The sequence below is a fragment of the Acromyrmex echinatior genome, chromosome 4 (genome assembly GCF_024713525.1).
Source record: "Acromyrmex echinatior isolate Ae372 chromosome 4, ASM2471352v2, whole genome shotgun sequence".
Lineage (NCBI taxonomy): Eukaryota > Metazoa > Arthropoda > Insecta > Hymenoptera > Formicidae > Acromyrmex > Acromyrmex echinatior.
Window position 1 is genome coordinate 734,046 of NC_141855.1, and position 24,596 is coordinate 758,641.

Genomic DNA, 24,596 nt, shown 5'->3' on the forward strand with positions numbered 1-24,596 from the left:
ATTTTATCTTAATAAAGATAAAATATTTATTTTAGTTTACTTAATATGAAATATCAATTCAGTTTACTTTAATATCAATTCTCTTCATTTTGTTTCGTAAAATCAGTACAGTTTATAATTTGTGAAAGAATTTACAATAAAATTTTCTGCCCTCATGTTCGTTGATACATCAATTGATCGAAGAAAATCAATTGATGAATCAATTGATATATTTAATCTTCTGATTTAATAGTGTATTATTTTTATCGATGTTAGTATAGGAACACAAATATCATCTGATTTATTATAGAAATTAGTTTAAAAGTTTCGAAAATCACCTATTGTACAGTAAAAAAAACTTCTATTACTTTTTCTTTATTTCTTTTGAAATCTTTAAACCGCGTGGAAAAAGTATTACAGGAAAGATACTAGAGAATTTGTGTGAAAAAAGTTATCGTATATTTCGAAGAATGTATCGATTATTTGCTTGTTTGCTTAAAAAATGTACTAATAATAGAAAATATAATCATATATAAGATTTGAAATAAATGGACACATGCTATGCAATGCCATATGTATTTAAACTGCTTAAAAAAAATCTTTATTATATAACTCACATTGCGCTTTTACTTATATATATAATCGCTACAAAAAAATTTATAAACATGCCAATCTTTATTATACAAGGTGCGTCCCAAAATTTTCCCAACTTTTGAAATAAAACAACAACGGTTTACTTTTTTTTTCAAATTCAAATTGTTTATTCAAAGTAGTCCCCGTCGGACTCAATACAACGTTTGGCACGATCTAAAAGCATTTCAAATGAGTGTTTTATGTCGTTCAAAGGCACGTCCTTCAGAATAGTGGTACAAGCCCTTTGGATGTCTTCTACATCCACATACCGCTTTCCTTTCATGGACAAATGCATTTTGCCGAATAGGTAGAAGTCACAAGGTGCCATATCAGGCGAATATGGGGAATGGTTGATTGTTAAAATGTGATTTTTAGTCAAAAAATCAGTGACAAGTGTCGAACGGTGAGATGGCGCATTATCGTGTAACAAGCGCCAACTTCCTCCTTCGCGATATTCTGGCCGAATACGACGAATGCGGTGCACCAAACGCTTCAAAACGCTTACATAGAATACAGCATTAACTGTTTGGCCTGCTGGAACGAATTCTTTGTGCACAATACCCTTGGAATCATAAAAACTTCGATGGAATTTTCGTTAATTGTCGATTTTGGGCGACCTGTATGTGCGTCGTCATTTATGTCCTCACGACCGTTCTTGAATCGCGTATACCACTCATAAATACTGGCACGGGCTACACAATTATCACCATAAACTTGTTTCATCAAATTATGGGTTTCGGTAAATGTTTTACCAAGTTTAAAACAAAACTTAATATTGGCTCTTTGTTCGAAGTTCATTCTCGTACCGATGTATACAACATACTGACACTTGAGACGCCATAACTTCGTTTCCACTGAACCAAATGTCATGAAATTTTTACTGGAAGTCAGCTAGGGATGTACCTTTCAAACGCGCAATCGAACACACGGATGGCGCCACCCGATCTATCCCTATTGAAAAAGTTTGGAAAATTTTGGGACGCACCTTGTACAATATCTACCTCTTAAATTTTAATATGCATTTATTTTTCTTCGAGAAATATTTTAAACGTTTATTGAAAAACTTTTATCCCTCTAAATAAAAAGTAAAAATAAAAAATAAAAAGTATAAAATATTTATAAGAATTCGGCGATTATTTCATTAAAAAAGACTTGCGCATTAACAGTTTAACGTACAATATATAAAACTATACTTACGATTCAATGATCAATTAAACAATAAATAATAACAAAACATTGATAATATTCCTGGAAATACATATATAAACTCATTTGCTATGATCTTTAATTTCTTTGATTTGTTTAATCAATGTTGAAAAAATTAATAAAAAAAATGTTGGTATAAAACAGTCTTGATAGCAGGCTCCTGCATTTTTTGAAATTTTTCAATGAGTTGACAGTATCTTGTCATATGTTTGGTAACATTTTCACAGCCATAAAGTAGGAATCTGCTATTACCAATTTCAACAAGACGCTAATAATACAACTTGCATATTCATCAGATATATTGAAAACAAAGTGCTCGAGAATTTTGACCATTAACGAGATTAATAGTAGCAAGAAAATATTGATTAATTTGGGGAAATGCTGACCAATTTTCAAGCCAAAAGTTTTCATCCTTAAAGATTCGTTGCAAATTTCTTGAAATTTTTTCATATATACTAATTGCAAATAAGACGTCGCATCTTGTTCAGGTGACAAGATGAAAATAAAATTTGCAAACTATCGATGACTTGTGGATTAATAGATGTATCAGATTGAATATACTTGCAACATGAACGAAAATATCTATGAATGAACGCATGGTTTCGTTGAATCGACAGTCATATTTTTTAAGAGGTTCATACTTGTCATTATAAGTACAATAAGTGGTCGCTGTGTTTGTTTTACGAAAGACATCGGTGAGTATTTTAAAATACATTATGTATTCATCTTTACTCTGCAAAGATACGATACTATAAAAGACATCGCTGTTTCACACACATCAAAATCACAATGAAATAAATATCTTCGAATTATGCTTTTGATCAATTCGGATAAAACATTGAAAATATTTGTTTCAGAAAGAATTGTCAACAACCGAATAATATTAATTTTTTATCTTATTTGGTTCCATTTTATAAAACTTGTCCATTTTCATCACAGATCAAAATATTTTTTAATGTATTCATTGGGAATGAATATAAACTTGCAGTGATTTTTTTATATAATGATTAACGGTTCTATATGTGTAACGCATTATGTTCAAATACATCATTTACCATTTCTAATATTATATCTAGGACAAGTAATGTATTTGTGTTTTTTTTCAAGAGTCAGTGGGATTCACCGATGACATAGTTTGATAATATAGGGACCAAGTTTTGGGTTTTGGAATTGAAAAGAACAATTGTTGGATTGCTTTGAACAAAACTTGTGATATTGAATAATGGTTCTTGATAGACAACATTTTTTGATAGAGATCAAGTTGTTGCACGACAGATGTTAAGAATATTAGCCTAATCCTATGCTTTTTCACACTCATGCGCATATCTGTCAAGTTTTTCATTCATGATATTACTTTGGACATAGGAATTCGTCTACTTATGTTCATTAGTATTATCAAAGCTATCGTCAAGTAATCTCCTATGTACAATCTAATTAGGAGGTCAAGATGAATTGGCGGATTGGAAAGTTTCATGCTCAATAGTAAATTTTTCATTGTAATTTTTCTTGTAATTATCCTTAGCGTTTGGATGACTAATATCCTTCATTTCCGTGGATGTGAAAGAATCGATTAACTTTGTCACTACTTCATCGTGAAGTAAAATGGCTAGTAATGCTAGACGATATTTTATCTTCGCATTTGTCGTGTATATAACTCATACAATATTTGGCAAATTTAATGAGTAGGTCTTTGAACCAACGCACACTCCTAATGAAGTGATGTACCTGTTTGCAATAGTAATTTTTCATGCTGACTTTTAAATACTTTTCCCAATTCTTCTGTATATTTTGTGGATCTGATTTTAAAGCGTGTTTTCAAGCTTACAAATGTGATATTTTTTTCTGATGGAAACCGAGATGGAAACCAACTGCGATATAATTCTGGTTCATGCGACATCAGTAGATGGTGCATATAATTATTATATAAAAAATGAGACTTCTTATATAAAGAACATTTTTTAAAACATTTTTTAGAACGTTTTTTTAAGACCATTCAAATAATAATTCCGACATTCTTGAGAACATTTTTTATAGCGTTCTTCAAAACGTAATATTTTGAAAATGGCGTCCAAGGATAATCTCTAATTGTTAGTTTTTCTACATTGATTTTATTCTTATTGCATTTACATGTATTATTGAATATGACTATCGCCTTGATAATTTTGAAAAATATGCTTTTTTTTCATTGAAATCTTTAAAATTCTTTTTTTGAATTTAAAAATATTACAAGCTTTGTCTTTCATCTTGTGGCTCCAAGTCATCTATGTAGAAGTTTTCGCAGTAGTTTAGATGATCTTTTTCTATACACATGTCGAACAATTCTTTTATTGGCATATTGTATTTAAAACATATTTTCCGGTACAAATTCATTTTTTACATAAAACAATTGGATAATTTCTATTATAAGGGAGAGCTACTTTTCATTTAAATCACATGGATAATATGTGTTAAGAAAATTGAACAGACTTTGAAATACACTTTTCGTTCTTATGTCTCTTCAAGAAGTATATTAAGGTATCGGATAACGCATCATCATCCTTATTATTCGTACAAACTTTCATCATTTTTTCAATTAACTGAAATCTTTTCTCTTCATTTTCAGTTTTATTTATTTGTACCTTGAGATATGATCGCTTCGTTAACAAGTAAATAACAAATCCAATTTGTCTTGTAAGAATACGAACTCGCTTCCTGGAATATAATTCTAGCTCGTTTGATCCGCTCCTCAATAGGTAACAATTTTAACAAGCTTTCCGTTATATTTTTCGTTGTAAAGAGAAGATGTTTATCATATTCGGACTCGTACAATTCACGGAGTAATTCATATTTTTTATTATGTGGATAATGTACTAGTATTTGAGCGCGTTATCTGTTGAAGGAAAGTTCTTCTTCGGGTAATAAATCCGGAAATATTTTTTCTATTAAATGCTCGTTGATCTATTCAAGTGATAATATGTGGATGTATATACGCGGCTTTTTTATGAAGTGTTGCTTAGCCTTTTTCAAGAATATTTCAGCACGTGTGTTGCTCAAAATAAATTCTATAATATCCAATTTATGAGCCTCATATAACTCTACAAAATCTTCCGGTCACTTCTTTATTAATTTGGGTAATAAAAACTGATATTTATTGATGCCAATCGCAATGGAGTGCGTTCAGTCATATTAGGTATTGGAATTAATTCGTAGCGTTTTTAATGAAAGAATGTTATTTATTTCACATGAGCATTAAAAAATACATTAATGAAAGTACTTCCCATCACTTGTAAAACGCTACGAATTAATTCCAACACCTAATATAATGCTGAAATTTCAATAATTTGAGAAAACGCACTGCCAAATTCAGATTTTTGTGGAATATCTGTTTAATAAAATGTGCAAGCAGCACGAGTTCTTTTTTTACGATGTCATAAGCAGAAAAGTCGTATCACAAGCCAGGAACAATGAATAAGCGGTTTGAATGTTATAAATATACTCCACTGTTATGAACATTTGCTGCAAAATCCTTCAATCTATATCCGAGTGTCTTCACGACACTCGCGAACTACGCGTTCTCATCTTTATGGAAACGTAAGGAAAGAGATGTTCGTAGAAGTATGCGACGTTAACGATCTCCTTGTAGCTGCCATTGAAAAACCAAGTGGCCTTAAAAGCCCGGTTTATTATTGTCAAGTCGTCACATTTCAGCGCTGACGTTGTCCTTATGCCTCTTTTTCTTGACGGCGGTTTCCACGTGAAGTAGAGATAGCAATTCTGGCGGAAATTGTTCAATATCTTCGCTGGCTTGATGCAAAGCCAGTCTTCCTATCCAACTAAACTTCTCACCAGCAGTATCTCCCGGTATCTTTTGAATCGCTCGCAAATAAGACATCGACAAGTCGACAGGTATTTTGCAGTCCATCGTGGTGCTTTTGTTACTAACAAAAGGTTTTGGTCGTATCGTCATAGAAGAAGACATCATGATGCTTGAAAAACAAACGAATGAATGAAATGAAATGTATTTTTCTATATATGTACAGTAAATACAAAAAAATAATGTGCTAATGGTCTTAGAACTAGGGCTTGCTATTATACGTATATTATTATTTAAACGAAACGTACGTTTACACATGTAATTAGCATTTATTAGAAACGTTATTATCCATTTATTAGAAACGTTTTACTAATATATGCGTTTTAAGTAGAGCTTGCTACATTTAAATGAAAATATATTTACATGTATATTTAGCCTATTTATCTATGAAAAATGTCTTCAAACATTTTCACGTTTTTATAATAAACGTTTATCCTTTTATTATGGCGTCATCTTAGTGTGAGGGATTGTAAAAATCAAAAATTTTTTTTGGATGTAAAAAAGACATTTGAGTACAGTAAAATCGGAAAAAATATGTACATAAAATCACATTAAAACAGTATATTCGGACAAACGTTTTCTAATAAACTAATATGCTATTTCTACGAGTAAATCTTTACGTCGATTTTAAAGTGTATTTTAAAATGTTAAATTATAAGAAAATGCAAAAAGAAAAATAAAATCGATTTTTTTAATAAAAAAAAACATTAAAATATTCCTCAAGATGGTTTTTATAGAAGTGCTAAATATATGTGTAAATGTTCTATATATATTTTCGTTTAAATATACAGGGTGGGCCATCTATTGGTACGTTTTTGAATTTCGTCGTATGGCAACACCGAACGAGCTACAGACCCGAAATTTTGACAGTTTATTAGTCATATCGTCCGCGGCACGAAACAACATGTTTTCTCTTGAAGAGCGTTTTGAAATTTTAAAAACTTATTTTCAAAGTCAGTGCTGTGTCGCCGAAACTGTACGAATTTTGAAAAGAAATATGGATCGTGATAGAGCACCCACCGAAGGAGCTATACGCAAATTGGTGAGGAAAGTTCGTGAGAAAGGGATGTTAGTGGATGACATTATATTACGACTGTTTTGAGTGAAATTGGCGCCGAGGTAGTCCAAAATGTCATTAATAATTGGGGTGACCGAATGGCATACTGTAAGGCCAGTAGAGGGAGCCACATGAACGAAATCGTTTTTCATTCTTGACGCGGATACTTTTAGCTTCACAACAAAAAAAAAATTAATAAAAAATATCAATGTATGCTCATTTGATCGCATTTTTAAAAACGTACCAATAGATGGCCCACCCTGTATATAGTACCAGGTCTTGACTTAAAACACATATATTCGGAACAACGTTTCTAATAAACGGATGCTAATTATACATGTAAACGTTTACTTACAAGTAAATGTTTTTCTGAATATAAACGAATAAACGTTTCATGGTTACACGTATCTTCGAAAAACGAAATAAAATTAGAACCCTACTTAGAATCTAAATTTCTTGAATATATATAATATATTTCTTGTGCGTCTGACTAATAAAATCTTTTATTTTCACTTATTTTTAAAATAATTAATTTTTTTATTACAATATTTCTTTTTAGGTAAAATAATTTTTCAGAAATAAAATAATTTCAGATCTGTTTTACTCTTTGTTAATAAATTGCTAATTAATGTTTACTTTCGAAAAATAAGGTTTTTTTGGGGGAAATATGTCCCTAGTACGAATACTTTTTATACATCTAAATAACATATTCGAATTTTCGTTTTTTATCTTATGTTATCGAGATTACACCTTTACTCGCAAGCAAATCTAAACAAAGATCATATCTGATTGTGTGATTGAATTCCGAAGATAGTACAACCTGAGGTCAAGAGCGATAGCTTCAAGACCAGAGATCAAGAGCTTCATATAAGAGATGCCTGCGTGTTTTACGTTGATATATTCGACACGTGTTAAAATGATATATATTGTTATGACTTTAGAAGTTAATTGCCTTGTGATATGCACAGAATTTTTTTTATTTTTTGTTCATTATCTATGATTATATTATATTAGGTGTTGGAATTAATTCGTAGCGTTTTACAAGTGATGGGAAGTACTTTCATTAATGTATTTTTTAATGCTCATGTGAAATAAATAACATTCTTTCATTAAAAACGCTACGAATTAATTCCAACACCTAATATAACATGAGATACGGTCAACGCGATGCAAATGCTTTAAAGCATTTTTTGATTGATCAGTTCGTAAAATTCTTTGTTCTAATTGGTCAACCAAATGCTTTAAAATATTTGCAGCGAGATTTTGACCATACGACAATAAGATAAAAAAGAAAACCAATATTTTTATCAAATTTAGATTATTCCATCTTTGGAAACTATGGTCGATATTCATAGTCTGTTCTTATTTTAAGATCGTCTTAAATAATGTCTTAAGATGCTAACACGGCTCTCTGATTGGTTCGTGACATCTTAAGACTGTACTTAAGACGATCTTAAATATAAGAATTGACTATGAATATCGACCTATGTGATAATTTACCTACTGGATAAATAAAAGAGTATAAAACATTAAGAGCATAAGAGAGTAAGAAAGTAAAACAGTGAGCTGAAGTTTATCGAAAAGGTGGAACAACCCAGAGCCTAAGAGTTCCATTTTTCTTTAAAGAAATTATTAACTGTAAGAGTGAATAAAAATGAGTTATTCCAAGAAAAATTATAACATGAATACCAGAAAGTTTGTGGGCCATTCATGGCGTCGTGTTTTTATCCATTGCTAATGTCATTGCTAATAGATATTAAATACGGCGATAACCCACTTCTGATATCTTTAAAGATAATACGTAAAAAGCGTTATTACAACATGAATTTCTTAAAATTTAATTGAGAGAAAAAGATAATTCTGCGTAACAATTAGTCGAAATTATTTTTAAATTTAAAAAGTTGCTCATATGCATATATCACAAAATATAAAAATAACTGGATAACCTGCAATCCATCTAGAATGTAAAAAATAAATGTATTAGTAGTGATAGCATATGAAAACACATGAAAAATTTAATACGAGATGTAGAAAATGTACTGAATGTGATACCACATGAAACACACGTAAAACATTCAAATTTAATACAGTAATATTATAAATGTAATATTTTATTATTCATTTTAATTTTATCTGCATTACAATTTCATAGTTAATTTTACGCGTGCGCGAATAATTCTCAGTCAGAGTTTAACTAAAATTACTTGAAATTCAATGACAAGTAGTACTAAATGTAACTAACACTTCTTAATTTTAATTTGCAAAAAACATTCTGTTCCCAATAAGTCATAGTTTGGGGACTAAATTATTATGTAATTTTCTATTCCTATTAACCAAAACCAATCCTGAACTTAAAGAGAATAACAATAGTATGCCCATCATTAAAAAATATATTTAAAAAGTGACAAGTATAGTTATTACAAACCTAAAAGATACAGAGAAATCCAAATTAATATAGATAAAGTTTTAACACTGTAACTTATTTTTTTTCTCTTCCCAATCCCATCTTTCTTCTCCTTTATGGAAAACTTTCATTTGCAAGATTGTATCAATATTTAGATAATTGTATTTTCCATCTTGTGAATCGCTCACGGGTAACCACATATTTGTAACAGGCGTTGGATTTCTAAATCATTTAATTGAGAATTAATTATAAGTACGAAATTAACGAAATAAAAATATCATATGTTTAGAAGAATATATTTAAAAGAAATTAAATTAAATTTCTCATACCCTGTTTTAGCAAAATCCGTCCACATTTGTGTTAAGCATTTTATCATCTTGTAGTCTTCTGAATCAATTGCAGGTGATGACATGTCGAAATCTTTTAACATATTAAAATAAAAAAAGTAGGGCAGATCCTCAGCATGTGTCGCACCTGTCAATTATTTTCATTCACTTTTAATTAAATCTTTAAATTACATAATTTTGTAAATATTTTAAAAGACGATTTATTGTTTAAATTAAATTGTCTATAAAACATATTGTGTTGTTTTAATCGCATAAAAATTTAGAAACATTTAAAATCAATTTTTATTGTAATTACAATATAAATGGATATTTTTTATAAAGATAGATTTTTAGATAGTCTTAAATTAATTAATAATACCTGGGAATTGAATTTTGAATATTTTTTTTATAAAAGAAGAGTCGCTATCGTATGAAAATTTATACAGATACGTCGCTTTCTTATCATTTTTATTCAGCTTTGTCTGAATATCCACTGTTTCCATTATACCACGATAGAAGAACTCATCGCCAAGAAAATCAACATAATTTGTTAAAGTTTCTTCTGAAATTGCTTTGTCACCAAAATATAAAGATCGTAATTCCTCGACTGTAATTGGTAACGTAGATAAAGTTTCAGGAAATATAGCATTTTTGAAATCAGAATCTATTTTCCTAAGCTTTTCTTTGCTTATATCTGAAATTTTAAAAACATTTTAGTTCTGTTCACTATAGATCATATGATAAATAATAGATGTTTTCACAGCTTTCCTTTTTAAATTAAAAAATGATTAATTTCTTCAAACAGAGTTTGCCAAACAGAGAGAAAATCTTTTGTTAAAACATTATTTCAACTTTTTTATACAATGAGGTATATCCATTAAAAAGAATGCGACATACGATAGATATGCTATTCTATAAAAAAATTCGAAGCATTAAAAATGTACTTAACGAAATCAAAAATAAAACTCACGTCCTTTCCAGTTACTACATGAAATAAAAGATCCTTCGCAACTGGTAAAACCCAAAAGGAATGGTACCTTAACACCGCGGCTCTTAAACGTTTTTGAATCTTCCGGAAAAACTGGATTCGATGATTCGTGATCCAAACTCGGTGAACACAGTAAACTATATTGTAGAATCTCCTGCGAAGAAGATGTTATTGAAATAATATTTTATTCGCACAATTTATAGCCTGCACACACTATATTTATAGAACATATTTATAGAACTTATATAATTACAATCTTATATAAATACAATATATTCAGATAATTACAGTTTCTGTCAAGAGAGACTTTTGTTCAGTTTCTATCAGCTTTTCAGCATCAATTGTTTTGAGAAATTCATAAGCGACTTTTGGATCTGCAGTAATTTTTCCGAGTATTTTCGCGAGTCGAAAACCTTTGTTTATCGAAGGAGATTGTCGTTCAATTATACCCCAAGGACATGTTGCGGCACCACTTTGCGATATCGCTTTATGAAATAGATCTAATAAACAATAATAACAAATTAGTTTCATACAATTTATTACATAACATTCTTATTTTCTTTTCTTTGTAATGTATAAATTAGTGTTTAAGTTCTTGTAATCACTGATTCCATAATGATTTTGTGATCGATCTTATATTATTAAATAATAATATTAAAATAATTATTAAATATCTCTCTCTCTCTCTCTCTCTCATATACATATGTTAGGGCAATCAAATAAAACGTAATAGATGAAAAATTCAGATATGAAATCAATTAATATGTTAATAATCGCCATAACTGATAAGGCATTTTTTCCATTGTAAAACCAGACGACGGATGCTCTGTTCATAAAACTTCTTGGACTAAGATCGTACCTACCCACAAACAGTCTCTTGCACTGTTGCGTTCAGAAATTTTCTGCTTTTCAGATTCTAGTCCAGGTCTCCAAAGATATGTCGCATGGCGACATGTCCAGATTGTAGGCCGGATGTTCCAGTATTTCTTATCGGAACTGTGTCGCGATTTCCACATCTTTGGAAACCTATATAGCAGGTCTGTTGTAACTTTTAACGACAGTGTCGATATTCTTATATTATCGTTACATTGATATTATACGTAATCAAAAAGATATACAACGACAATGATAACGACAACATAACGATATCGAATTGATGTCAGAAGTAACAGAATCAAAATACTGATGAAGAATCTGAAAGGCAGGAAATTTTCGTCGGACGCAGCATAGCAGGAAGCTGTTTGTGAGTGGATTCAATTCTAGCCCAAAGAATTTTATAAACAGAGTCATCCGTCGACTAATTTCACAATGGAAGAAGTGCCTTGGCCATAGTAATTATTAACACATTATTTTATATATATGTAGTTTGTAGGAAAGTTAGTTGTTTTATAAATTTTTACATTTCATTGGTATTTATAGAATTTATAATTTAAATTAAACATTCAGAACTTATAAAAAAATTTTTGAGGAGTATGTTTTATTAGAAACTAATTGAAAGAGAGAGAAAAGTATAAATGTATTATCTGTTTAATATATTCGCGGAGCTTTTTATTTTTTATTTACAAATGTATTAGTGTTGAATTTTGAGATAAAACATCGCAGTTGACTTATGAATAAATTCATGATGGAACGGAGTTTGGGTTTCTAAATTATTAAATATATCGATAAATCTTCATCGACAAAATACGTTGTACCTTTAGCTAACGGAGACAGAGTTAAATAATGTACGATGGCTCCGCCAGCGCTTTCGCCGAAAATAGTGACATTATCTGGATTTCCTCCGAACTCAGATATATTTTCCTGCACCCATCGTAACGCCATGATCACATCCTTCAGACCTTGATTACCTGTCGCCACTTTATCGTAGAGATTCAGGAAACCTGAAGTTATTAATGAATTTTTCTAAAGTTAATTTATCTTAATTAAAAATAGATGATTACTTTATGTTTAAAGCAAATCATGTTAAAATTTGTTTCTATAATATAATACTAATCAGCAAAATTTAAATAATCTTATTTGTAAAAATAAGTAACAAACACACACATAGATTTTTGTAATGACATACTATGAATAGCTAGATGTGAATTATAAATTTTTTATATTAACATATTTTATATTAACATATTTTAATTAACATATTTGGACTACGTCTAAGTGACTTATTTCAAACAGAAGACATCTGAACAATTACTATATTAAAATATTAAACATAAATGATACGTGAACAATGATACATATTGAAACGAATGACGTACCTAGAATGCCTAATCTATAATTCAAGGTAACCAAAACTACATCTTTCTGCACTATGTAATCGGGACCGTACATAACTGCATCACCAGAACCTTGACAAAAAGCACCACCATGTATCCACACCATTACCGCACGTTTCTTCGAAGGTGTGATATTCGTAGTGTACACGTTTAAATAAAGGCAATCTTCACTGCCCTCAATTTTATGTGTAATCTCATTTATTTGAACGGATTTGTTTCCAAATTTCGAAGCGTCTCTTTTACCGGACCATGGTTCTGCTGGTACCGGATCCTAAAAATCGCATATACGTACGATGTGATTCTCTGTGTTAAGAAACAACTTTTGCAAAATTGTATTTAAGTAATTCTTAAATGAACTACTAACGTTTAAAGCTAACGAGTGCTCTAAGTTCCGCATAAATTTGACGATGTCCATTTTACTATTTCTTTTTCATATAAGCTTTATTATAGTGTTTTAGAAAGCTCTCAAAATAATCTTCAAGAATGTGCAATAAAAATGGGAGATTTCATAAAAAAATTCAATTTGACTTTCATATACGATTACAAACTCTGTTAACGACATTTTATTTAGCCTTACAACTTTGCTTCTTACATATTCTTTGCTATAATCGATCGTTTTCGAGATATTTTAGTGTTTCTGGATTTTTTGATAATGTATATTAATAAACGAAAAGCTGATTATATAATAATTATGAAATATAAATAATAAATAGCTTTATGATTGATTAATCGTAATTTTTCAAAGAGTTAACTTTTATAAAAATGTATTTGTTATCATGAATTGTATTTACTTACTTTGAATCTAAGTTCTCCAATCGGTGGTTTCGCATATGGTATTCCTCGAAAGGCTATGTAATAATCATCATAAACACTTTTTTCTATGATGCCAATTAACTTTCCTTTCTGCACGTGTATTTCGATTCTGTTATCCATAATGGATACGCTATTTAAGTAGAAAGATATCTGAGAAAAATTGATCACTCGTTAGAAATTGGCTAGTTTTTTATTATTTTGTTAGATAGTATTTAGGATAACTGGATAAAAGTCTCTTACTGTTAGACAAAATTAACTCTAGAGGAGTCTTGAAAACTGGACAGATTAGTATAAAATCTGACGGATTAGTATAAAAAGCTATAGATATGGTTGACGAGAGAAAAGTTTATCAGTTTATGTTACATACATATGTATGTGTATTTTAAGAAAGATATAAATTATTTTTTTATAAGTCAGATTAAAATTGAATTGATGCAATAAAATTTTATTTTTCGTTTATGATTATGTCATATCTTATACATTTAACATGCGAAAAACAAACTTGGACTTTATCTCTCTTGTTACATTTCTCAATGAATAACTAGGACAACTTATTAAATCTTGTTATATCTATTCGTGATTTGCAAGAAATATGAGGAAGTGCTCCTCGATACACTATAAATATAAATCAACCGATGAAATTATACAAATATAATTAAAGAAAAGATGAATTCTTTTTATTGATACAGAATTGATATCTGCATAACATTATATAATAAAAAGTTTATAATAAAGTTGAAATCATTTTTTAATGTGACAGATTTTGAAAAAGAAGAATAGCATATTTTGAAAATATATGTATATTTTAGAATGAGCGAAAAATAAATACACGGTATTATTTTTTATAAATTAAAATGAAATGTTTTTTCAAAAAAATTGAGATTTTTCGTCACAGTTTTTTAATATATAAATAAGTAAAATACCTTTGCGAGTCTCCGCTTTGAAAGAGCGTATAGAAATAATTTAAATTAAACCTCTCAAATTAAGTAGTAATGAAATTTATTTCGAATACATACACGTTTCGATCTTAATACGAATCTTCTTCACTGAATCTAATGCATCTATCTAATGCATCATATGACATGAGAAGAGGTAATATCTGCATTATGATACCTTATCGAAAGTCAACGTGTTATATCAATTTCGTGCGTGTTATCTCTCTCCATTTTTTATAATTTTATCCAATTAATAATTGCTATATAATTTTAAATTATATAACAATTATCAATCTGATAACATTGTAAATGTAAATGTCGCAAGTGTTATCTTTATCTATATTTTTACATTTACAATTTTATCAGATTGATAATTGTTATATAATTTAAAATTATATAGCAATTATTAATTGGATAAAATTATAAAAAATGGAGAGAGATAACACGCGCGAAATTGATATAACACGTTTGATTTTAATGTAAGTCCAAAATTATTAATTTTGGACTTACATTAATTGCATTGAAAATGAGAAGAGATAATGATCTGTTGTTTCGAAGGCCATATTTACAGTGAGATCAAAAAATATTCGTACAAGAAAATTTTTTATAAAAAAAGTCTTATTTGTAGAAAATAAACATTAATTAGTAATTTTATACAATGAATACATTTTATTCTAACATATACAAATGAGCTTCACATATATTTCTGATATTATAAGCTAAATTTCTCGACTGTATGAATACTTTTTGAGCATCCAAACAATGGAATTTTTAATTTTCGCTTATTTTTCAGATGATATATTTTCTATAATTAATATACATCTTATATATAATTTTAAGAAACAGTCTATTTTATACTTTATGAATAAATTGTTAATTACCCAGTAAAAAATCATCAATTAAACATCGAATCGACGTCGAATTGGTGTTGAAATCATTGTATTGATATCGATTCGACATCAATTCGATGATTCATTTCTCATTGGATAATATTTAATTTTTTAAAATAAAGTTGTTTTAAAAAATATTTTCTCTGTACGAATACTTTTTGTACTCACTATATATATTTTTTAAATCCGATAATATAAATTCAACTCTTCTCTTTTTTATCTTCTTATGAAATTATTATGTCTAAATAATCATAGATTCTTTGTAATTCTGGTTCTAATTGTTAAAGAAACACTTAAAGAAACTCCGGGATGAAACGTATGTACTCGAGGAATAAGTTTTATCATTATTTAATCTGAGAGGTTTATAATATAAATTATTTCCATGCGCTCTCTTTCTCTCTCTCTCTTCTTTCATGAGGAAACTCGCAAAGACATTTTACTTGTTTATGTTGATTTATTCTATTCGTTCAAATTTTATTTGTTTAAAAACTTAAGGAAATTTACCAATGAGAGCCTGTACTAGATGTTCAATTGATGTCGGAACGTCTGTAATTATATTATATTTTTGTGAATGCATAAAAATCATTATTATCACATTGAATACGTGAAAATAATGATTCATGTATTCACAAAAATATAATATAATTATAGACGTTTCGACATCAATATTATGTCCTTTTCAAAGTGCAAAAAATATATAATCCTCCAGAAACATTGAATTCATTTGATATATATTATCAAAAAATATATCGTTAAGCTGTAATTTTTGTCAAGACTGTAATCTTCGTTTGTCGTATCTCATTGGATACTCGGATTATTAAGAAAGTCACTATAATAAAAATAAAAAATGAGATTTTAACAAAGAACGTTAACTTAATATCAAATTAATAATTGTGCACTAGCTACTACTTACTTGAGAAACAGATTAACGAAGTTCTGTGCAATATAATAAGAGAACGATCTGAATATGTTCAGTTTCAACTTACTGATGAAAGGTCAATAGCAATCTCATTTGTTTATCAGAAATAAAATTAATAAGTATGGAAGTAGCACTCGTCCACAAATAAATGTCATGATATAATAAACTCAGTAGATTCATGTCGCTCTATATATTTAAAACGTTTCTGTTTTTTAATATACAGGGCCAAAAGTCTAAATACACTCAAATATCTCATAAACGATGCATTTTAGGAAAAAAATGTTTCTTACAAAGGCCTCTTGTAAGGCTTAAAAAGACGCATTCAACAATAGTAATTATTTGACCTAGAATAGCGTTGTCAAGATCAGGTCAAGATCAACATGAATTTTTTAAATGGAACTCCCTCTTTTTCATTTCAAATTCTTGTAGCTTATCTCGAGAGCTTTCCAAAACACTATAATTAAGTTTATTTTTATTAAGTACTTTGCGATTTATAAGGCTTGAAAGTTACAGTACCGCCGACATTAGCATTACGTAAGGTGTTCAACCGGCTAAAACCTCTTGAATATTGTTCAGGATTATGCCCTGAATAACATTTGTTAAGATCAAGGTCACTGGAGATTGTTTCTTTTATTTTCATTTTTATGGAAAATTTGATATTAAGTCAACGTTCTTTGTTAAAACCTCGTTTTTTATTTTTATTATAGTGACTTTATTCATTTTTTGCACTTTGAAGAGAAATAATATTGATGTCGAAACGTCTGTAATTATATTATATTTTTGTGAATACATAAATCATTATTATCACACTGAACACTTGGTACAAGCTCCCATTGGCAAATTTCCTTAAGTTTTTATTGTTAAATTTGGAGCCTTTTTATTGTATTATTTATTTGTTTATGTTGATTTGTTTGTTGGAGTTCAAATTTCACAGAAAAGAATAATAATATTTTCACATACATTATAAATTTTATAATAATATTAAATATAACAATGTTAATTTAAAAAATGATTAGAAATTGTATAGAATCCTCAATATTTAATAAATTAAAGATAAAAATTAATGATAATTAATAAATTAAAGATAAAAAAAGAAATAGGAGTTGTTATATTAATTTTAATTGTTCTTTTTTATAAAAAAATTTTTTACGTAGATATGATTCCAATTTAAAGGATATATTTTTACAAAATGTGTGCGATAAAATAACATTTTGTTAAACGTGAAAAGGCGGATACAAATTTTCTCGACCACTCGGGGATGTTTTATTTGCATGCTTTCTTATGTATTTTTCTTCGTAGAAACCGAAAATAATCATTATAACAATGCCAAACTTAAGGAAAAATTGGTATTGAAAAAAAGGAGGAAAGAAAAAAGGTACATTGAAATAAAATGAATAAAATCCTTATTCGCATCGTTATAAAATCACTGTCAGTTATGTCTTTGATTTAGAAATTAATTCCAAATTGGATCAAATACTGGAATAATACTGCATCACAAAATGTTAATTAGATTATATTTCTCATTAGGATATTTGTTACAAACAAATTAATAATCTTTCCGCAAAATAAGATAAAAAGCAATTAAAAACGAGACACTCAAAAGCTGCCAAATGACTATGGGCTGGGACAGACGACTTTGTGCTGCAATAAACAAATGTCAACCTATTCACACACAAGCATGAATATATCGCTTGTTTTTTTTCGCACCCCAAAGTCACTTGTCTATTCGATCCTTAACGGATACAGCTTACGGTAGACACGCGACACTTGGAGAAATCGAGATGACAAATACGGTATAATAAGAAATATAATTATGGTACAATGAGAATTTAATTAACGTTTTATGATGAAATATTACTCATATTTGATCCAATTAATTTCTAAATCATTGAAGCATAACTGACAGTGATTTCATAACGATGCGAATAAGGATTTTATTCATTTTATTTCAATGAACCAATTTTTCCTTAAGTCTGGCGTTATTATAATAATTATTTTTGGTTTCTACGAAGAAAAATATATAAGAAAACATACAAATAAAACGATCCCTGAGTAGTCGGGAAACTCTCGAAAATTTGTACCCTCTTTTGGAAATATAATTTTAATATAAATAATATTCTATATATATACAGACACAGAATTTCATAGTTTGTGTTTCATATTCTTCCAATCACTGCGTCGTTCTCCTTTACGAATGCTTTCCATACGAGGAACAAGATCAATATTTAAATAATCGCACATATCTCCACGCTTCAGTGGAGTCCATTTAGTGGGAGTCAAATTCGTAATAATAGGCGTTGGATCTCTATTAGTTGAAAATTAAAAATTAGTTATTAATACACAATTATAAAACTTTTTAAACGAAAAAATTAATTTTTAATTTAAAAAATTAATTCTTCGCACCCTGTTTTAGCAAAATTTGTCCACATTTGGGTTATGCAATCTATTATTTTATCATCCGAATTAGATATAGGTGATGACAAATTGAACTCTTTCATTATATGAGGATAAAATAAAAAAAATAAATCTTCGGCATGAGTCGCTCCTACAAAAAATATATTGTTATATAATACATTAATTTTAAAAATATAGATTTCTATTTTGAAGTAATATTTAATATTTGTAAATAGTACTACAAAATAATATATATATATATATATAAAACAATAATTATTATAATATATAAAACAATAATCTTTAAAATATATATAATTATATATATATATATATATATATATGTGTATGTATGTGTGTGTTATGTACACACATATATGTATATATAATCTTTAATTTTTTAAAGTGAAATATTTTTAAATGTATATTGATACATATTTGATCTCTTATAATGATCTATAAAAATTTAGATTTGTTTTTTTAACAATGTCTAACATAATGTAAGTGCACTCGTATTCCTTAATAAAGGATTAAAAATTTTTATATGGTTTTAAGTAGTGACGTTACCTGGCAGCGTAATTTCCTTTCTGAAGTAAGTTTCACTTTCATATGAAAATTTATACAGATATGTTGGCGTGTAACTGTCAGAACTCATTTGAATATCAACTGCTTCCATGATACCACGATTAAATACGACATCGCTAAGAAAGTCAGCGTAATTCATTAAAGTTTCTTCTGATACTGCTTTATTTCCAAAATATAAAAATCGTAACTCTTCAACTGTGATCGGTATTTTTGACATTGCAGATAAAGCTCTAGGCATTATGGTTTTCGTGAAATCAGAATCGACTTCTTTAAGAGCTTTTTTGCTTATTTCTAAAACAATTTTAAAAACTTTATTGTTACTAACGACTACAAATGCTAGATGGCATGTGGATAATATTTAAGGAACATTATTTGTTAAAAAATAATTTATTTTGAATATCTATTAGCATATAAATATTATAGTATATTATTTTTCATACAATGGCCTGTTAAAAAAAACACAGCGTGTGTATAACATTACATTGATAACAGAAATAGACATAAATATGTCTATGGTTTTATCCAGAAAATGTTTGCTTAATATTGGTATACATAGACGCAATATACTGATGTATGTGTGTATACATATATATATATATATATATATATATATATATATATATACGCGCGTGTACGTGCGCAAGTACACACACAATTAAATTTGTGTTGTTCTTTATAGGTCACATCGTATAAGAATTCATACACTACAGTGGCTACAGATATTTAATGAATGAACGCACAAGCATATGCACTTACGTCCGAAAAGTGTATTGCATATGAAAAAAGACCCTTCACAACTATTATTTCCTAAAAGCCAAGGCACTTTAACTCCACGTTGTATTAACGTATTTGGATGTTCCGGAAAGAATGGATTCGGTGATTCATAATCTAAAGTAGGTGTAAACATTAAAACATGTTGTAGACGGTCCTGCAAAAACGTACTAAACCAACATGAAAATATTTCGTAATTTGTTTGCAATTTGTTGTATAATCATGCTTATATTGCAAAATTATTAACAAATATTGAGATACTTACTACTCGTGTGGCAAGAAACTTCTGTCCAACTTCTGTGAGTTTTTTTGCATCGATTGTCTTAAGAAACTCATAAGCGATTTTTGGATCTGATGTAACTTTTCCAAGTTTCTCCGCAAGTTGAAAACCTCTGCTCATCGCTTTGTTTGTCCATTCAGTCAAGCACCAAGGATTCGAGGCGACGCCGCTTTGCGAGATCGCTTTGTGAAATAAACCTGGAAATTGCAATTGAATTTAGTTATATTAATTAATTATCATTATATCTTTCTTGTTATTTCTTCAGTTTAATAATATACAGGTTATTTTATAGATTTAAGCATTATTTCAATTATTGTTTTTTTAGTCACTTTGGAATCAATTTTATTTTCGAGAAAATGTTTCGAAAGAAATTATTAGTTACTTCCCCTACAACTTTTTCAAATTTTGACATTATGCATAAGTTTTTATCATTAATATTTAAATGAAAATTTCAATGTTTCACACAGAAATTCTTCTAATGTATATTTTGCTTAAGATGGATTTTTTAACGATGAATTTATTATTTATATTTTTTTATTGAGGAACAAAGAAGGAAAAGAGATTAGGACAAGCAGCATCTTTAATTTTACAATTATTAGAGCGCATAACTTGGATTTTTGTTGAAGAAAAATCTAGTTTAAAATGATCAATGACTTTTTGAATATTTAATAGGAAATTTAATAATAAATATTTGATAAAATTTGAGGATATATTATTACACATTAATAGGTCTGTAGATTATTATACCTTTGCCTAACGGAGATAGATTTAGATAATGCACGATAGCTCCACCAGCACTTTCGCCAAAGATAGTGACATTATTCGGGTCTCCACCAAATTGTGATATATTTTTTTGGATCCATTTTAACGCCATAACCACATCTTTCAGACCTTGATTACCCGTTACTACTTTGTCGTAGAGGTTTAGAAAACCTGAAATTATTAATGCATCTTTCATTTGCAAATTCGAATGACTAAGATCAGAAGTAGATTTATATATTATAAATAGAGAGAGAGAGATGGTCTATATATTATATTATCTCATATAAGTAAAATTCATTAATGGTAATATTTTCTTTAACATTTTTTGCTTTAAATAATGTAAAGATAATTTCGACACAATACGAAGTAGCATTTGCACGCATAGTATATATCGTACATTACAATAATGCATATGTATGATACATACATAAAATATTATTTTAAAAAAACAGCAGAGATACTGAGAAATATGTCTTGCATAATTTCGTATCCAGCTAATATACAACGTACCAAGAACTCCTAATCTGTAATTTAGCGTAACGATTACCACGTCCTTTCGAACAATGTAATCGGGACCATACCAGTCTGCATTACCAGAACCCCAGGCAAAACCGCCACCATATATCCACACCATAACTGGACGTTTCTTCACGATATCTATAGTATATACATTCAAGTAAAGACAATCTTCATCACCTACTATTTCACGTGTTAATAAATCAACTTGAACAGCGATATTTCCGTATTTTGAGGCATCTCTGTCGCCGAACCATCTTTCTGGTGGTAACGGATCCTGTATAGATAAATATATAGCTTTTATTTATAAGAATCTTAATCTGATATACAGAGTATAACTGAAATAACGCCCATTAATCAGACAGTGATATTCCTAATAAAAAACCAAGTCGAAAAATCCTCTGCTATTTTGCAATTTTCGCAATAGTTAACGAGATATTAATTTCTAAAAATTGCCGAATAAAATCGATGTTTAAGACAATTTTAAGATATTTTTCTGTGTTCTTTATGAAATATTTTGAAGACTTTTCTTAAAAAACTTTTAAAGATATCTTAAAACTGTCTTATACGTTGCAATTTTGCTCATTGGATAACTAAAAAAAATATGGGGAAAATTTCAAAATGGTAGAGGACTTTTCGTCTCAGTTTTTTATTAGGAATAACACTATATGATTAGTGAGCGTTATTTTTTCGGAGGTTTTTTATTAGGAATATATTACTCTTTTTATATTTATACTATTTATTTATACTATTTGTAGTGTATACATAGTAGTGCTATATATACACTAAAGTAAACTCAAGAAGTTGATGATTAATAAAAAGAGTGTAAAGTTCATAAATGTGTAACTAAAGTCCTTGAATTATGTAAATTATGTAATTTTTTTCTTTGTTCATAACAACTTATACAATAAAATCGGTAATAAAATCTTCGCGTTCCTTGAATTCGAATTATTTATTCGAAAAATTTCAAGCGACACTCATATAATTTTTTCTTATATATTGTGTGTGTCCTTAGATCTTAGCACATCGAAAAATCTAAGCAGTAGAATATTATGCAATAAATAACAGTAAAACCAGTTACAATTGAGCATTCTCAAAAATAGGTCAACCTGAAAAGAACACTCGACTGTGACTGATCGATCCATGGATGTAGTCAAGAGAAGGAAGCTATGTTGCCCCTAAATCTTTAAATGAAAAACAAAAATAATTCAAAACAATTACATATTTACGGACTATGCTTGATGAGTATTTATAAGAAATTAATTTTAGAAAAGAAGAAAGAATTGGAGGAAAAAGAAAAGTTTTTATAGAAAAGTTTTCTGAGAATCCAAGACTATTTTTATAAATTTAAATTTAAAAAAAAGATAATAACAATATAGAACATAACAAGTCCAATAGTTCATATTCGACTTCTTCCTCTTTCCTTCAGATTTAAAAGTTTTAACTTTAATTTGGCTCCTCTTCCTAAACAAAATCCTGGTTAATAAATTGATTTATTTATTGCTTCAATTCTACTATTTACGTTTTTATATGTTTTAATTATATGAATGTTATAACAGAAAGATTAATTTATATCAGGAATAAATCGTTGTACCTATTCAAATCATACTAAAAATTTGTCATAATTAAATATTAATATGTGAAGAGTCGATTCGCATTAATTCTTTTTTAAACAAAATTTTAATTTTTCTTAATTTTTGCAAATTACTAATTATTAATGTGTCAATAAAAATTGTTTGCAATCATAAAAAATCATTTAGTAATAAAGACAATAAAGCGTGAGAAAAATTTGAAGATTTCTTTTTATTTTCGAGTAGATATAGGTATATTTCTTTTTATTCTTTAAAATGTTTTTTAATTTACATATTACTGATTATAAGTGAATTATCTAATAATAATTATGAAAAAAATCAATGCTGATTATATTAATATTAATTTTTGACTTTTTGCAGTGCACTTAAATTTTATACTTAATTTTATATTTATATTTATCCATAAATCATACTCTGAATGTTGTGTACGAAAAATCCAAAGTGCTATAAATAACTCATATAATCTGCTAATTTAATTAAATAAAATAAAAATAGTCAAATAATGATCTGAGATCCAATAGTGAAAGAAAACTATTTTTGATAACTATTTTTTTTACATCATTAACATTATAATTTCAATTATAATTTTCTCAATTGACACATTGTTTCTTTTCGTGCAAATTAAAAATAAGACAGATAAGTAGAAGTGAATTTTCTGTCAATTAAAGCCTCTTTAATGTCGCATATAGTCGCATGATTGTCGTAATCGCAAGAGCTCTTGTTATACGGAATTGAACCAACTTCAACTTCTTGTGATTGCGACAGGCGTGTCGCATGAGCTCACAGCACAGCAAGTTGACGTTTAGAATTTGTTGCCAAATTGCGTGCAAACAATCGTTATGACTATTGTAGACGCTTATTTAAGTCTGTTCTGCAACAGAGTCGCAAGTCATAATTCGTAAGAAATTGGCCAATCACAGTTGAATATGACAAAAATAATTAACCATGATTGATTAATTTCTTATGGCTTATAACTTACGATCCTATTGTAGAACAGGCATTAGCAACACTCTTGCGGCATGCGACAAATTTTCCTGCGATGTTACTACTCGCGACATGCGACACAATCTGTGCGACTATTGTAGACGAGGCTTAAGACTCAAGATGGTTGTAGTAACGGAATGTTATTCACCTTGAATCTTAGTTCGTCAACCGGCGGTTTCGCGTACGGTATTCCTCGGAATGCGACATAATGACCACCATGGACAGCTTCCTCAACGATACCGATTAATCTTCCCTCATATATATGTACATTCACTCGATTATTATCCATGATATCGTGGAAAAATAGCAACGTGTTACTCTGTTAACGAACCTGCTGGTCTACATTGTACGACTACGTATGTCGAGATTATGCAACTGCATATATACTCGTCGGAGAACTGAACGTCGGAATATTGTGTAATGACCAGTTCTCATC

The 24,596-nt window shown here is 28.7% G+C and overlaps 3 protein-coding genes across 16 annotated transcripts in view; 1 reads left to right on the forward strand and 2 right to left on the reverse strand.

Moving 5' to 3' along the window:
- The window catches only part of Dh31-R (Diuretic hormone 31 Receptor), a 116,567-nt gene that overhangs the window by 34,752 nt on the left and 57,219 nt on the right, over positions 1-24,596 (forward strand). The gene's annotated exons all lie outside the window — the stretch shown is intronic.
- LOC147909852 (juvenile hormone esterase-like) lies at positions 712-18,533 on the reverse strand. Of its 5 annotated transcripts, none has more exons than XM_087405906.1 (9): positions 18,411-18,533; positions 13,515-13,682; positions 12,702-12,990; positions 12,141-12,326; positions 10,735-10,946; positions 10,429-10,600; positions 9,838-10,152; positions 9,462-9,606; positions 712-9,354 (listed from the first exon to the last, which is right to left on the reverse strand). In XM_087405906.1, the coding sequence occupies exons 1-9, from the start codon at positions 18,420-18,422 to the stop codon at positions 9,195-9,197; spliced, it is 1,659 nt and encodes a 552-aa protein (XP_087262032.1). In that variant the 5' UTR covers positions 18,423-18,533; the 3' UTR covers positions 712-9,194. The 5 variants fall into 5 exon arrangements, with proteins under 5 accessions (XP_087262032.1, XP_087262034.1, XP_087262033.1 ...); XM_087405908.1 differs by lacking the exon at positions 18,411-18,533 and adding an exon at positions 15,862-16,251; XM_087405907.1 differs by lacking the exon at positions 18,411-18,533 and adding an exon at positions 14,456-14,692.
- LOC105147603 (juvenile hormone esterase) lies at positions 17,374-24,532 on the reverse strand. Its single transcript, XM_087405910.1, has 8 exons — positions 24,309-24,532; positions 21,579-21,861; positions 21,054-21,239; positions 20,292-20,503; positions 20,012-20,183; positions 19,238-19,546; positions 18,680-18,821; positions 17,374-18,581 (listed from the first exon to the last, which is right to left on the reverse strand). Exons 1-8 carry the CDS (start codon positions 24,447-24,449, stop codon positions 18,419-18,421), a joined length of 1,608 nt encoding a protein of 535 aa, XP_087262036.1. The 5' UTR covers positions 24,450-24,532; the 3' UTR covers positions 17,374-18,418.

Excerpts from the sequence above, each read along its gene's own strand:
- LOC147909852 (XM_087405906.1), bottom strand. Across the intron at positions 12,327-12,701 it reads TTATAGATTAGGCATTCTAG|GTTTCCTGAATCTCTACGAT; the intron begins GTACGTCATTCG and ends TAATAACTTCAG. Across the intron at positions 10,947-12,140 it reads TCTGTCTCCGTTAGCTAAAG|ATCTATTTCATAAAGCGATA; the intron begins GTACAACGTATT and ends ATTGTTTATTAG.
- LOC105147603 (XM_087405910.1), bottom strand. The coding sequence starts at position 24,449 with ATGGATAATAATCGAGTGAATGTACATATATATGAGGGAAGATTAATC. Across the intron at positions 20,184-20,291 it reads AGTTTCTTGCCACACGAGTA|GACCGTCTACAACATGTTTT; the intron begins GTAAGTATCTCA and ends ACGTTTTTGCAG. Across the intron at positions 18,582-18,679 it reads ACAAATTTTGCTAAAACAGG|AGATCCAACGCCTATTATTA; the intron begins GTGCGAAGAATT and ends TTCAACTAATAG.